Here is a 16,410-nt window from a genome sequence, read left to right on the forward strand (position 1 = left end):
ACACTTTTTGTGATGGACAGAGCAAAGGCACTTGTTGAAGCGGTCCCACAATCTAAGACAGGTCTCACCAAAGTAGAGGAGGTTGCACTCTGAGCACTGCATATAGTAAATCATCCAAAAGACTCGCAGGTGAAGCGTTGCCTCATCTCAAAGTTGGAAGAAAATGTATTATCAAAGTACATACAGTATATATCATATCCTACCTTGAAATTCATTTTCTTATAGACATTCACAGGAAAACAAAAAAAAATACAATAAACATCAAATGTACAAAAGAATAAAATAAGCAATAAAAAAAGTAAATAAGTAAGTAAGTAAGTAAATAAATAAAACACAGAATGTGCGTTGTAGAGTTCTTGAAAGTGAGTCCATAGGTTGTGGTATCAGTTCAGAGTTGAGCTGAGTGAAGACCTGGAAGGACTGTTTGGGGCCCTAAGTGTTGGTGAGGCAGGAAGTAAAAGGGCAGGTGTAGCACTTGTTCCGCTTGCTGGGATAAATGCCAGGATGGAGATCAACGGGGGAGGACAAGTGGACAAGGGTGTCACATGGAAAGTGAACCCTGCAGAAAGCGGAGAGTTGGGGGAGGGAACTATGATTGATAGGATCCTATTGCCCATGGCTGAGATTGGAGAATGACCTCTGAACACGGTGGCTCATGGGGTGGAAGATGCTCTAGCAAAGGGGTTCCCGACCTTTTTTATGTCATAGACCTTTGCCATTAACCGAGAGGTCCGTGGACCCCTGGTTGGGAACCCCTGCTTTAGCAGAAACAGTCTTTTCTAAGCACTAACCTATCATTCAGATTGGAGGATTGTGGCTAGAGGTGTCCCACAAAGATCTGTTCTGGGACCTCCACTTTTCGTGATTTTTATTAATGACCTGGATGTGGGGGTAGAAGGGTGGGTTCGCAAGTTTGCAGACGGCACAAAGGTTGGTGGTGTTGTAGATAGTGTAGAGGATTGTCAAAGATTGCAGAGAGACATTGATAGGATGCAGAAGTGGGCTGAGAAGTGGCAGATGGAGTTCAACCCGGAGAAGTGTGAGGTGGTACACTTTGGAATGACAAACTCCAAGGCAGAGTACAGAGTAAATGGCAGGATACTTGGTAGTGTGGAGGAGCAGAGGGATCTGAGGGTACATGTCCACAGATCCCTGAAAGTTGCCTCACAGGTGGATAGGGTAGTTAAGAAAGCTTATGGGGTGTTAGCGTTCATAAGTCGAGGGATAGAGTTTAAGAGTCACGGGGTAATGATGCAGCTCTATAAAACTCTGGTTAGGCCACACTTGGAGTACTGTGTCCAGTTCTGGTCGCCTCATTATAGGAAGGATATGGAAGCATTGGAAAGGGTACAGAGGAGATTTACCAGGATGCTGCCTGGTTTACAGAGTGTGCATTATGATCAGAGATTAAGGGAGCTAGGACTTTACTCTTCGGAGAGAAGGAGGATGAGAGGAGACATGATAGAGGTATACAAGATATTAAGAGGAATAGATAGAGTGGACAGCCAGCGCCTCTTCTCCAGGGCACCACTGCTCAATACAAGAGGACATGGCTTTAAGGTAAGGGCTGGGAAGTTCAAGAGGGATATTAGAGGAAGGTTTTTTACTCAGAGAGTGGTTAGTGCGTGGAATGCACTGCCTGAGTCAGTGGTGGAGGCAGATACACTAGTGAAGTTTAAGAGATAACTAGACAGGTATATGGAGGAATTTAAGGTGGGGGGTTATATGGGAGGCAGGGTCTGAGGGTCGGCACAACATTGTGGGCCGAAGGACCTGTAATATGCTGTACTATTCTATGTCTATGTTCTATTTCTTTTGACTGACGTCAAGAGGTATAATGCTTGCTCTGTGACTTCTAGCTCCCCGTTTCCAGTTTTCAGCAGATACAGATCACTACTTCTCTTGATAAATCATTAAATTAAGGAACACTGGTCTGTCATTGCAGGAGTTTAGAAAAATGAGTGGTAATCCAATTGACCCCATGAGTGAATCACATAAAGAGGCTACTTCCAAAGGCAGGAGGAATCAGACTGAGGAACAGAATCTCAGGAAAAAGTCATCAGCCATTCATATCTGAAAGGTAAAGAAATTTCCCATGCACGAGCTTCATAAAGCATCAAGAAAACTATGTTTCCAATGGGCAGCTTGCACTCAGTGACCGGGTTAAAATCCTGACCGAAATCAAAAGCCTTTTTGACACTAAAGGAAAGACAAGCTGTGCAATCAATCAGGAAAGTGTACTTGGGTATAGAATCAACTATAATTTCACTAAATGGCATTCTCAGTTTGAGGCACCACATTACAGACTTTCTATTCATTATGCTCTTAAATAACGAGCTGAAGATAATTTTCTGTCTCTTCAGGATTAAAACTTTGACGTTGCAATATGAAGCTGGAAAGGGTTTAATAATGGGATGAGGCAATTAATCTTGCCTGATCATAAAGGTATCACATTTCACTATATCCTTCACGAGTCAAGAGCAGCCCCACATTTCAGGGATGACACTTACTTTTGGGAAGGCAGATCACACAACGGATTTCTGTTCCAAGTCTCTGTCATGTTTTGTTAACACCTGCAAGGTTATCATTAACGTGAAGCACAAATTAATGATTAAATGTCTTTTACTCAGAATTTCTCCTCCTTTGCACAATATTCCATGCAGACATTGATTCATAGAATCGACTTAAAACAATCCAACCCATCTGCACAAGTACCCTTGTTTGCCTTCCCAGTACTAGGCTGTAAAGTTACAAGCTCATACGGAGCTGATGCACAAAACAAAAATGAGGAATGAAGTGTCGAAATTCAGATTAGATTCACACAATTCCATGGTGCATTTCAAACAATCTGGGGGGAAAAATTTGGCTTAGGTACAGTACATGAAGCAGCTAACTTCCATTGGAACACAAAAAAAATCACTGTGCCTAATTGGATTATTTGGTTTGTTCCTAGTCTGAAACAGCACCAAAGTCGTAATTCACATCAAAGTTGCTGGTGAACGCAGCAGGCCAGGCAGCATCTCTAGGAAGAGGTACAGTTGACGTTTCGGGCCGAGACCCTTTGTCAGAACGGAGCACATTTGGAACACATTTCCTCGTGTTTCCAAAGTTGTAATTGTCCACCCTTAGGCTAGTTAAAGGCATCATATCCAATGTACCATCATCCCTTCTGAATGGATAAATCAAGATTCTACCAGTGTTTGAAAAGATGAGAACTGATTAAGAATAGTCAGCATGGCTTTGCGCGTGAAAAAGCGCACCTCACAGAAGTTTAAATTGAGTTCTTTTTGAAGAGGTGATCTAGAGGACTTGTGAGGGCAAGATAGTAGATATCATTTACATAGATTTCAGCAAGACTTTTGACAATGTCCTACATAGTAGGCTGGTCGCGAAGGCTGGATTAGATGGAATATAGTACAAGCTAGCTAAATAAATATAAAGCTGACTTCGTAGGAATCAAAAGTGGGAGTGGAAGGTTGTCTTCCAGACTGGTGGGCCACAAAGATCAGAGTTAGGTCCACTTTTGCTTGTCATATATATTATCAATTTGAATGAGAATATAGGCAGCATGTTTACAAAATTTGCTGGTCTTCCTAATTGAGGAGGGATGCAGGTAAACTGGCTTTAGGGGCAGTGCAAAGGAGATTGATTCCAGAGATGGAGTTAATGAATGAAGAGACATTGAGTTGCCTGGGATTATACTCACTGAAATTCAGAAGAATGAGAGTGGAAACATAAATTATGGAAAGTATAGATAAGAGGAAGGAAAGACTGGCAAGTGAGACGAGAACAAGGGGACATGGCCTCAAGATTCTGGAGAATTGATTAAGGACAGAGATGAAGAGAAACTGTTTTTCCCAGAGAATAGTGAATCTGTGAAAGTCTCTGTCCTGTGAAGCAATAGAAGATACCTCATTAAATATACTTAAGACATAGTAAAGGAATTAAGAGTGATGGGTGCCCAGTCCATGGCTAGATCAACCATGGTCTTACTGAATGGCGGAGCAGACTTGACAGACTGGTAGGCCTGCTCCTGCTCCTATTTCATAAGCTCCTCTGACTGGAGGCCTTGACATGAGGAGAAAGTAGGGAGGCTGGAGCTGTTTTCCCTGTTGCAAACGAGACGGGAAGGTGACTTTATAGGAGGTTTGTACAATCATGAAGAGCATGGAGTCAGCCAATTTCCAGTAGACCGGAAAACAATCATGTTGTGCCTGGCTTGTTTGGGTTTTTCATTGGTCACCATGTTTTTCCCAAGGTAGGGGACTCTAAAGCTTGAAGGCATACGTTGAAGGTGAAAGGGGCAAGATTTAAAGAGATACGAGAGACAGGTTTTTCCACAGAGTGGGTAGTGGATATGTGGAATGAGCGATCAGTAAAAATGTTAGAGGCAACTACAATTATAGCATTCAAAAGACATTTGGACAGGTACATGGATAAGAAAGAATTTGAAGCATGTGACAAACTCAGATAAATGAGACTAGCTCAGGAAAGCACCTGGATAGCAAGAATGAGCATTATTTGTGCTGGATAACTCTACAAGCCAAATGCTTCAACTTTCTGTAGCTCATTTTCCACCTTCCTGCATCTTGCCTCTTACCTTTGCAAAGTAGTTAAAACATTGAATGACGAAGAGTTAGAAATTCACTGAATTTGGCCACGGCTAACTCCTGTCTTGGCGCTCCAAAAAGGAAGGCTTCTATTGCTAAGATTCATATGCCCAACATGCCTTGTCTTTTAAGGCCAATGCAGTGTAGTTAAGTCCCTTCCTCTGCGATCTAGGAAGCAGTGCATGTGGGGAGGTTGGAGCAGCTAGTGTCAAATTTTATTAGGGCTGGAAGTAAATATTACAAACATATCAAAGATACCATCCAGGAAGAACATGGGCCGTTTGAGCTCAGTAATCTATGGCGTAGGATGTAGAAGATCTCCACGGAGCTGCAGGAAAGGAGAGACTGGAGGAAATAATGCTTTTGTTGCTAAGTAACAAGATTAGTTCAGGACTATTGATCTAGACATATGCATCCTAATACAGCTGGGGAAAATAATTTGCAAAAATAAAAGCTGGTTTTAATGATATTAACTATGAAAAGGTCAGATAGTCTTAAAAACCCATCTGGTTTGTTTATTTGTTTAGAGATACAACGCAGAACAGGCCTCTCTGACCTCAATGAGCTGCACCGCCCATTAACCCACCTATGTAACACTAGCCTAATCACAGGAGAATTTACAATGACCAATTAACCTTCTAACCTTAATGTCTTTGGACTGGTAGAGGAAAGCCATGCGATCCTGAGGAGAACGTATAAACTCCTTACAGACAAGCAGCAGGAATATCACTACACTAACTGCTACTACCTTAGTTCAATAATATCCTTTGCTTTACCCTCTTCTCATCTGGCCCAGAAAGGCAACACTTGACCCACCAATGCAGTTGTTGTTTTATTGCCTTTTCAATTCAGGGACAAAAGCTCTGGTATCTCTAGCAAGCAACATTCATACTCTGAGAACACGTATGATTAATAATACAACATTCAGAGCCACAATTCTCTCATACCCCTAAGCTGACAGTTCCCACCATGAATGTGATTACGTGGGTACTGGAGCAAGAACATTATCGCTACTGGCTTTAAGCAAATTTTTCTTTAACAAAGATTTGTGGTGCATATAAAATTGTGGCTTCCCAAACTCCACTCTCATTTTGTGTGCTCAGTGCAAGGTTTCATGCACCACTGGAAGCAAACCAACATGTAATGTAGTCATTACATTCTTGCACTTAAACCCCAGACTTATAGTGTACAACCATCTATTACTTCTGGTAAAACTGTCAGTTGCAGTTAGCTGTGAACTTTAGGAAATTAAGTGTAATTTAGAGCTCAGCTTTACTTCAGCTAAGTCAGATGTCACAAACAAATGTCAACTGCTGCTCAATGCTAAACAGAATCACTTTATTGAATGGTACAGTTTGAGATGTTTCAGGAGATGACTCTGAAGGAATTGGCTTGATTATGAGGTCAGCCAACTTCCATCAAAGAAAAAAAAAATAATTACGCTGTGCCAGGCATTTACAGTGGCAATCCATTTGGAAGACTTCTAATTATTGCTTACCTTCATACCCACACTGTGGTCAAAGAATCTAGTCCTGAATGTACCATGATCCATTCTGGACATCATCCACAGTAGCAGCCTGAAGACCCACACTCAATGTTTCAGAAACAGCTTCTTCAAATTCAAGTTCATTATCATCGGATTGTTAAGCTTGGTTGTATACGTGTACAATGTTCTTCTAGACCACTCATAAATCGTATCACACACAGCACATTAAACAAAAAAATTACCATAAATTAATAAAATATAATTCAACATGCATGCAGTGCAAAGCAGAGGCTAACAGTAAGCAGCTCTGCATCCTAGTGATGAGAACTTGCTGGTGGCAGGGTATTAATTAGTCCCACAGCCTGAGAGAAAGAACTGTTATCTAGTCTGGTAGATCCTAATCCTCATGCTCCTTCACCTCCCTCCTGATGGTAGTACACCACAGAGATTAGATTATAAGAACACTCAGTCCTCGTTTATTGTTATTTAGAAATGCATGCATGCATTAAGAAATGATATAATGTTCCTCCAGAGTGGTATCACAGAAAAACAGGACAAACCAAAGACTAACACTGACAGGACCACATAATTATAACATATAGTTACAGCAGTGCAAAATGGTACCATAATTTGATAAAGAACAGACCATGGGCACGGTAAAAGAAAGTCTCAAAGTCCCGAGTCGATTGACTCCCAAGTCCCTGATAGCAGGTGGCAAAGGGAGAAACTCCCTGGCATAAACCTCCAGGCACCGACAACTGCCGATGCATTGGAAGCACTCGACCACAGCCGACACTGAGTCCGTCCGTCCGAAAACTTCGAGCCTCCGACCAGCTCCTCCGATACAGCCTCCCAAGCACCATCGACCTCACCTGGCCGCCGAAACAAGCAAAGCTGAGGACTCGGGGCCTTCTCCTTCAGAGATTCCGGACCACACAGTAACAACGGCAGCCAAGTGGGCATTTCAGAAGTTTCTCCAGCCGTTCCTCCATACTCTCACGTCTGTCTCCATCGAATCAGAATTGTGCACGGTCCCCTACTTGACAAATAACAGACATCACCACTGAAGTGGCTGCACGTGCTGCGTCGCGCCGCCATCTTCTCCTCCTCCTTTGAAGATTGTAGAATGGGTGGTAGGGATCCTTCAAGCCCTTCCCTTCTGCCACCTGCTTTCTGAACAGTCCATGAACCCATGAACACTACTGCAGAATTCTTCTTTTACAAGATTTATTTATTACTCTAACTAATAGAATTGACTAGCGCATCACAGCCTGGAATGGGAACACCAATGCCTTTGAGTGAAAAATCCTACAAAGGTAGTGAATTCAGCCCAGCACATCATGGGCCTTCCCAACCATTGAGCACATCTACATGAAACGTTGTCATAGAAAAGCAGCATCCATCAAAGATCATCCTCACCACCCAGCCATGCTCTTTTCTCACTGATGCCATCAGGTAGAAGACAGAAATACTTCAGGACTTACACCACCAGCTTCAGGAACTGCTACTACCCCTCAGCTATCAGGCTCTTGAACAAAAGAGGATAACTACACTTATTCTATTTCTGGGGTTCCCACAACCAATGATCTCATATTAGGGACCCTTTATCTTGTTATTTAATACTCTCATTATTTATTGTCATTTATTTATATTTGCATTTACACAGTTTGATGTTCTTTGATCCTGTTTACAGTTACTGTTCTATAGATTTGCTGAGTATGCCCACAGGAAAAAGAATCACAGGGCTGTATGTAGTGACATGTATGTACTCTGATAATAAATTTTACTTTGAATTTTGTTATGCCTGTACTGCATTCCTGCCACAAAACAACACGCTTCATAACATATGTTAGTGACAATAAATTTGATTCTGAAGTAACTTGCCTCCCAACTTTTTTTCTCGCTGCTGCCATCGAGGTGGTGGTACAGGAGCCTCGAGGCCCACACCATCAGGTTCATGCATAGTTATTACTCCTCAACCATCAGGCTCTTGAACCATAGGGGAGAACTTCACTTCTATGTGCACAGTTTGCTGTCTTTTGCACTTCGTTTTATTTGTCCATCCTGTTGGTGCAATCTTTCATTGATTTTATTGTGTTTATTGGGTTTACTCCGTATGCTTGAAAGAAAACAGATTCCAGGGTTGCCAATGGCAACACATAGTATTTGTACTTTGATAATAAATTTACTTTGAATTTTGAACTTTGGAATGTAATTAAAATACAACGATACAAAGGGTTCAAAAATTACCTCTTGCGGAGCTGCAACGGGGCCGAATTGAACCAACCACTGACCTGACCCATTCCAAATTTAGCAGAATAAATATCCTGCACTGGTGGTAGGCACTGATGGCAAATCTCAGTAAGGGCAATTTATGATTTGCAAGTAGGAACAGTAATTATGAGCAATCAATCCCCATTATTTTAAAAATGAGGGGAAAAAAGAGGTGAAAGTAAGGACATTAAGAGAGCAAATACCCTTCATTAGTGCACGTGTGTTTACATGGCGTTTACCAACAGAAAATTGATGTAGAGAATATGGTGGTCAAACCAAGGAGCTTGAATAGGATTGAAGAATTTCTCATGTGTCATGGCTGGTGGCAGGGTTCAATGAGTCAGACCAATACAAATGCAAGCACTCGGCAAAAACAACACTCAATTGCGTACTGGCGATGTCCCCCCGGCTAGTAACAAAATGTTTGTGACCCAAACTCAATGTTGTTTTGTTAATTCTTTACAATTCACCTCAATGTGTGGTCCCCTCTGAACTGGGAAATTTAAATTCAGTGGCCACTTCACAATTACCTGTTGGCGGGCCCCTAGCTCCTGGGATTACTACTTAAACTTCCCTTCTTTCTGCACTATGACCTAGGCAACCAGTCACACTATTCTAATATAGTTCAACTCCAGTTTCAAGATTTTTAAAAATTATTTCTCTTTGACACTCAAGCCCTAATTTCAGAATATTGACTTTCAACAATTTTTTGGACCTTAACTAAATTTATGAAATGGTTGGGATACTGGTGTAATTTCTACTCAAAGACAACATTAGCCAAGAAACAGCACCTATACTAAAAGTGGAAGTAGAACCTTGGCAATTTCTCTCAATAAGGGTGCAGGGTAAAGGAAAACTAAATACAAATTGCATGCAAAAATGATTCATCAGTAGCACTGTGATCCCAGTTTGAACTGCACAGATTATCCAACACTAACACCTTTATGCAACTTTGAATTTTATAACTGACCAAGATTCAAAGATGTGAAAGAAACAGTTTTGTGAACCGTCTGGAGGATGTTGCCCTTGGTTGCTTTGTTTGCTGGTGCCATCTTCTTCCATATGTGCTATGCTTTAAGTTTTATTCCTCAGTTTTACATCAATTTCTTTGTGCTTCTGCTTATAAATAAACTGGTGAACCATCCCGATGTGACTCCCCCTGCACTTACATTACAATAGAAGTTTTCCCTTTTTCTGGCCATATTTATAGTCCCGTTTACCAAGTTGTCAGCTCTGAAGATTCTACAGTTGAAATGCCACTCCCCTAAGCACATGCTGACTATTGAACTGAGGCCAATTTTAACTACCCCATGAGGAAATTGGCAGGATTAGACACAATGTGAGTGTTGCTATGGTGATACTTTAAGAACGACCAGCTTGAGCATATCCTGGACAATGAGAACAAAAGCACAGAAAAGTGCTGCCCCTGTGCTAGCAAAAACAGTGAGCATAGATAGATAAGTGATGTTCTACACAGATAGGGTGATCAAAGGGCCCGTGTCTGTGCCATATGACTATTATTTTATGTACCAAGTACAAGGAATGCTTTTTAAATGGAAAAAAATATACATACACACACACACACCTCTTCCTACAGTTTAACTTGAACCTTCCCCAAGCATCGTTATTTATTTATATACACACATTCTTTCTCTCTCTCCCTCTGTCACTCTGACTATACCCCTTGCCCATCCTCTGGGTTCCGCCCCCCCCTCCCTTCTCCCTGGGCCTCCTGTCCCATGATCCTCTCATATCCCCTTTGACAATCAACTGTCCAGCTCTTGGCTCCATCCCTCCCCCTCCTGTCTTCTCCTATCATTTCGGATCTCCCCCTCCCCCTCCCACTTTCAAATCTCTTACTAGCTCTTCCTTCAGTTAGTCCTGACGAAGGGTCTCGGCCTGAAACGTCGACTGTACCTCTTCCTAGAGATGCTGCCTGGCCTGCTGCGTTCACCAGCAACTTTGATGTGTGTTGCATCGTTGGTAATCCCAATCATCTGAGCCTTTCCTACTTCAACCACTAGTGAGCTGGTCTTGAGTCCTTCCTGAGTCCTTCCAATCGGCCTTTGCACACTCTGCATTAGTAAAGTGAACGGAGAAAAGGTTCATGTGCTCACAAGACGTGTTTAATTATCTTTGTATGGTTTGAGATTCATGAAGAAGACTTGCACTGGCATAATGCACAAACCATTCCCACCACAGGAGAAATTCTGGGCTGAGGCAATTCAGCTTTGTAACTAATAAACACAAGGAAGTCTGCAGATGCTGGAAATCTAGAGCGACACACACACACACACACACACACACACACACACACACACACACACACACAGAGGAACTCAGCAGGTCAGGCAGCATCTATAGAAAGGTATAAACACTTCATGCTTCTGATTGAGACCCTTCATTAGGATTCTGGTCAGAAACGTGAACTGTTTGTTCCTTTCCATAGATGCTGCTTAAACTGCTGAGTTCCTCCATTTTGGAACTACCTTGAAATATTAAGGGGCTTGCAAATCCAATGTGGTTCAAGAGACAGAAGTCAGGACTGCTGCAGAGAAACACAAGTTTGAAAAAAAGCTAAAAGGAACTGTATGTATCAGAGTTCAAATGGAAATATCCCTCAAGGTATAATGGCATATTTCGCAATCATTTTTCTTTTGCATCACCCTGTGGAAAGATCTGCCCGAGAAAGGAAGACTGACAAAGTCCATGAAACATAACCCTGAAATGTAGGCAGTGTCACACATTGGCAGCCTATCCGAAGGTAGATTATTTTTCCCCTGCTGGTTAATTACTTGGGAAGAGGGAACAAGAAAAACCAATAAGGGTATTGTAATTGAAAAAGGTTGTCAAGATTGCTGTATTTCCTGCACAGAAAAACACGTTACTGATCTCTTGCATTCCAATAGATTCACTTGACAAAGACCTTAACTTGGTTTTTGCAAGATTTGCGGAGTAGATTAAACCTCTACCCACCCCCATCCCCCACCTGGGTCCAGTGATCTCTTCAGGCCACGTGGCTTATTTGCCATAGTACAAAAGTGCAGACATCCTTTACATAAGGCTCCGCCACACAGACTAAAGCTTTCAAACTACAAGCAGCAGCAACAAAGGCAAGTTGGCACCCCTTGACATTTCTGGAGGGAAGACTGACAGCCAGAATTCTTCCTCTTGTTATTCACTGAATGCAGATGTCGTCCAGTGATATGCTGTGAAATTATGTGTCAGCAGAGACTAAACTTTGACGGTTGACATGCACCCTCCCTCCCCTTTTTTTAATGTAGGCACATTATAGATGACCTTTCAAGACCGATTAAACTTACTTTCATTTTATTTTCTGCTCTGAGAAAGTCCACTAAACCACTGCCAACCATTCCTTCATACTTGTTAGAAGAGTGAAAATAATTTTAAATGAGACTTCTTTTATGTGTGTACAGATGCTGATCAAAGCAGTAATCAGTAATGAGTTACCACAGTGAAGGGAAGCTGCTGGAGTAGTGTTATCAATCATGGGCTGAGTTACACAACATTAATAATGAATGCAAGGCACGAACACCAATGGAAGATGCATGGTTGATCATCGTTAAAGACTGCAGAAAATACCAAATCAGATTAAGTCAAAAATCACAGATAACATTGCTTGTGGCTTTACTAAAATATATCTCAATGCTTGAGCTGAAACGAGTTTGAAAAGAGCCCTTTTGAGATTCAACATTACTTATGAGGGACAAGGGTTTTAAATAAACATGAGAAAATCTGCAGATGCTGAAAATCCAAAGCAATACACACTAAATACTGGAGGAGCTCAGCAGGTCGGGCAGCATCTATGGAAATGGATAAACAGTGGAGATTTCAGGCCCAGACCCTTCTTCAGGGATGAGAAGGATGGGCGCAGATAACAGAATAAAAGGGTGGGGGGCGGTGAGGGGAAAAGAGGAAGGTGATAGGTGGTCAGGTGGGTGAGAAAGGTCAAAGGCTGGAGAAAAAGGAATCTGATAAGAGAGGAGAGTGGACCATAGTAGAAAGGAAGAGGGGACCCGGAGGAAGTGATAGGTAGGTGGGAAAAGATAAAAGGTCAGATTGGGAAATAAATATTTGAGCATGGAGAAAAGACCAAAATATCATTGAGGACAATGGATTATCATGCAATGTCACCATTGTAGATCAGTTGGCAGTGCTCACAGCAAAGTCAGGTTGTAGATTCAACTCCCACTGAAGAGACTCAAGCACTAGGAACTTAAGTTCAATTCCATCATTGACTGTAAGGAGTCTATGTTCTCTCTGTGACTGCAAGTGTTTCCTCCAGGTGCTCCAGTTTTCTTCCACAATCCAAAGACGTACAATTTAGTAGATTAATTGGTCACATAGATGTAATTGGACAATGAGGACCCAATGGGCTGGAAGGGCCTGTTATTATGTTGTATCTCTAAATAAAATAAAAAATATTCTAAATTGACACTGCCGTATGATATTGAGGGAGTGTTGAACTGCCACAGTGTAGGAACTTGTGACTGATTCACTGTACTTTATTTCCCACCATGTGATATGATCAACATCTGGACACCACACCAACCCTCTCTTTAGCTATGCACTTTCTAACTGCTTTTTGACGTGCTTGTGTAGAGCTGTAGAAGACTAGTGCATATTGAGGGGACAACAGCAAGCCCAACTTTTGCCAGCCGTGCCTCAGATGAAAGGACAACAGAGAGCACTCTGTGGCAACCTGTGTTTTTGAATGAGCGCTTTCATAAACCAGCGAACGGCAAAATGGCCGTACAATCACATAAGGTGCTGAAAAGCCAAAGCAAACCTCAGTTAGTCCTAAGCAACAAGGAGGAGATGAGGAATTCAATGCCTGCTCCTTCAAGTTAGAATGCTAGTTGGGCATTGATTCTCTAGATTTGTTGAGTATGCCCGCAAAAAATGAACCCAAGGGTTAGATATTGTAGCATACATGTATTTTGATAATAAAATTTACTTTGAATAGTTCAGGTAAAGAAGTACTGGATTTATCTTTGAATGAAATAGTGCACGTCAACAATATTATTTCAACAACCTTATCACTCTGGTGCATCAACTTTTATGCAAATAATTCAGTTCGCTGCTACTTCCATTGGTGCGAAAATAGTTGGACTCCCTTCTTTTGTTAAAGCAAGTTGTTAGGAGCAAAACACAGCTTTTGAACTTAAAAAGTAGCAAGTATCTAATGAAAAGGAGTGGGCATTTAATCCTGTTCTGCGAGTGGCTTCAATTTATCTAGCTGTAATTCCAGCCAATCCATTTAGACCCACATCACAGGAACACGCTGGTCAAGAAAAAGATGATCGGTGGTACGATTTGGTAGCTTGAATCTGAAGGCAAAGAACAAAAACTACTTCCTTCGATAGCTGGTTGTTAGTTTGATGCTGCACTGTGACCTACGTTGAATAATGCAGGTTGTTTGATGCCAATGACATTTGATTCAGTGGCCCTTTGTCTACCTCTAAAACTCATTTTATTAACATGAGTTATTACATATTTGGTGCAAAACAGTAGCCAACTAATATGTCTCCTTCTTTACCCTATGTATGGAAGGTTGAGCCATGTACATTAGTCATGGAATTGTCTTGGTATAGGAGGCTTCTCTGTCATTGCAAACCAATTTACTGTCCCATTCCCATGCATTTTGCATCTATTCCCAAAACTTAATTTCATTCACTTAAATTCCTAACAGACAGCAAACCATAACAATTTTCTGTACCAAAACAAAAAAAAAGTTCCTTACATCCACTCAGTGTTTTCTGTCCATCAATTTGCATCTGTCCGCTGTGGTCCTCAAAGCATCCATTAATGTAAACTGCTTCTCAATATACCCTCCCAACCCTGTTACACCACACATGCCACTTACTCTGACAATTGCCATAGAATTTAAATACAAATACCACTTCACTTCATTTATGCAGAAGTGTAATCTTAGGTATTTTAAACAGTTACAAACAATATTAAAACATTTAAGAAAAATAAAACTTTTCAAAACTGGGAATTAAACACAAAAGTTAGCATGCCCAAAACACCGAGACCAGTCAACAGTTTTGTGTCCCACCTCAGGAAGGGATTATGAAAGATCAATGCCACCTCTTTTCCCTAACCTCATGATGGTGGGTACAATAGCCATAACAGTCTCTGGGTCAATTGGTGTTGACCTTAGTAACACCTAAATGACATAAAGGATAATCATAACCGTTCACTTCATAACAGCTACAGAGAGAGTGTAATACACAGACAATAAGGTGCAAGATGATAATGAGGTAGATTATACAATCAAAAGTCTGTTAGGGCATATTCTGGACTTAGAATGCATAGGAAGGTACAACTTCAGCAACCAATGTTTAGACCTGAACATCACGGACTGTAGATTAAATTTTAAATGCAGCTCTGGACAATAGGTTCCTAGAGATGTGGACAGCAGTTAACTGAAAAACATTCATTTTGGGTGCCCAGAGTGCTGGTGCCAAGGAGGAAGTTTTAAAGTTATATGCAATTCAAAGGAACCACAGCGGATACATGGTAAATACAGAAACATCCTTTGATCTTTAGCATATAAAAGGTTGTGTAATATTGGGAAGAACAGGCCTCTTCCTTCAGAGAGAATCTCATTTTATCGAATAAAAGAGTACTTTATTTCTGCCAGCTGTGTCTCTCCAGTGGCCTTCTTCACATTATAACAGAGTCCATCTTATCATATTAGAGAACCGTTTATAGTCTTAATACAGTGGGATAGAAGCTGTCCTTGAGCTTGTGCTTTCAGGATTTTGTATCTTCTGTCTGATGGGGAGGGGGAGAAGCTAGCATGTCTTGGAAGGGCATGAGCATCGTTTGCCTGCTGCAGGGACAGCCAGAATCAGCCTGAAACTTGAGACTAAAGTAATTTTTGCTCACAACGCACAGTGCCTTTCTCCCCTAAACTCACCATTAAACACCTCCAAGAATTAAGAGGCAAAATTTTATTTTTGAACAGGGCTCCTGCAAAATCTAAGATACCCAAGGGACATGCATGCTTTGTTCTTGCAAAAACTAAGAGCTTTACCTTTTCCCCATGTTTTATTTTTGATGTTAACAATGAAAAAAAAATTAAGGCTTAACCTTGAAAGATGTATTTTTAAACATTGGCACGTGGCATACAGCATACATCAAACATCTCAAACATCAACCAAGTAACTCCACTGACAGACAGCGTCCATTAATCACCTGAGCAGCTTTTAGCTCAATAATGTTTATTTAAATAACTAACATATCTGCCTCAGGAAAGACAAAGATAGCCTTAGGCCAAGAAGGAAAATCATCATGATTACTGTTCCACATCTCCTCCCTGGACTCAATGGGCAGGCATAGCCATTTCCGTCCATTGGTTGAACATCCTCACATTAAAAGAAAAGGCTCTTTGATTGCAACTGTTGCCTGAAAACAGATAGAACACAGAGCTAGAGAGACCCTCCCAGGCAGATCCTTCCTCCATGTCTGGACCATTATTTCCACTGTGCACTGCCCACAGTATGATTATTGTGGGGAAAAAGACAGTTACTCAACTCTGGGGACCTTGGGTTTGCAGAGAGGGTATGGAGGAAGATGCAAGGGCCCGTGTCATGGGTCACCCCAAGCTGCTGTGTGACAGAGATCTCGCAAAGACGGACATCAAGTGCTGCTGGCAGATCATCAATGCGGTGAAAGATGGCCTTTGGTCTGCCAGCATATCAATATGTCTGTGAAGGAATGCTGTCGACTGGCACATCCCAGGCTGCAGGAACACATGCTGAGTGACACACTGGAGCTTGGTGCATCCATCATAAGGGCTCGATGTGGAAGCACCGTAGTATAGGTTCACTATTGGACAGGGACAGCCAGACTGAATGAAGATGCTCCTCAATTATTGTAGCAGTGTACCACCCAAAAGGGACCAAATGAGTGGAAAGAGTCCTATTGGTTTTAGGGATTGTAACAGTACAGAACTGAAAGCATCGACTATGAATTAAAAATGAAAATCCATTACACTTTTTTTTGTAG

At 41.6% G+C, this 16,410-nt stretch overlaps 1 protein-coding gene across 3 annotated transcripts in view; it reads right to left on the reverse strand.

Moving 5' to 3' along the window:
- LOC134337448 (phospholipid phosphatase 2-like) overlaps nucleotides 1–16,410 on the reverse strand; it is a 150,482-nt gene that overhangs the window by 50,218 nt on the left and 83,854 nt on the right. Inside the window, exon 1 of one of the 3 annotated variants that reach the window (XM_063032464.1) lies at nucleotides 7,981–8,123. The exons of the other annotated variants lie outside the window; for them this stretch is intronic. Coding sequence (XP_062888534.1) covers nucleotides 7,981–8,059 — 79 coding nt within the window. The 5' untranslated portion in view covers nucleotides 8,060–8,123. Of the gene's footprint in view, nucleotides 1–7,980; nucleotides 8,124–16,410 lie in introns of those variants that run through there. 3 annotated transcript variants of the gene reach the window in all.

Source organism: Mobula hypostoma, chromosome 24 (assembly GCF_963921235.1).
Source record: "Mobula hypostoma chromosome 24, sMobHyp1.1, whole genome shotgun sequence".
Lineage (NCBI taxonomy): Eukaryota > Metazoa > Chordata > Chondrichthyes > Myliobatiformes > Myliobatidae > Mobula > Mobula hypostoma.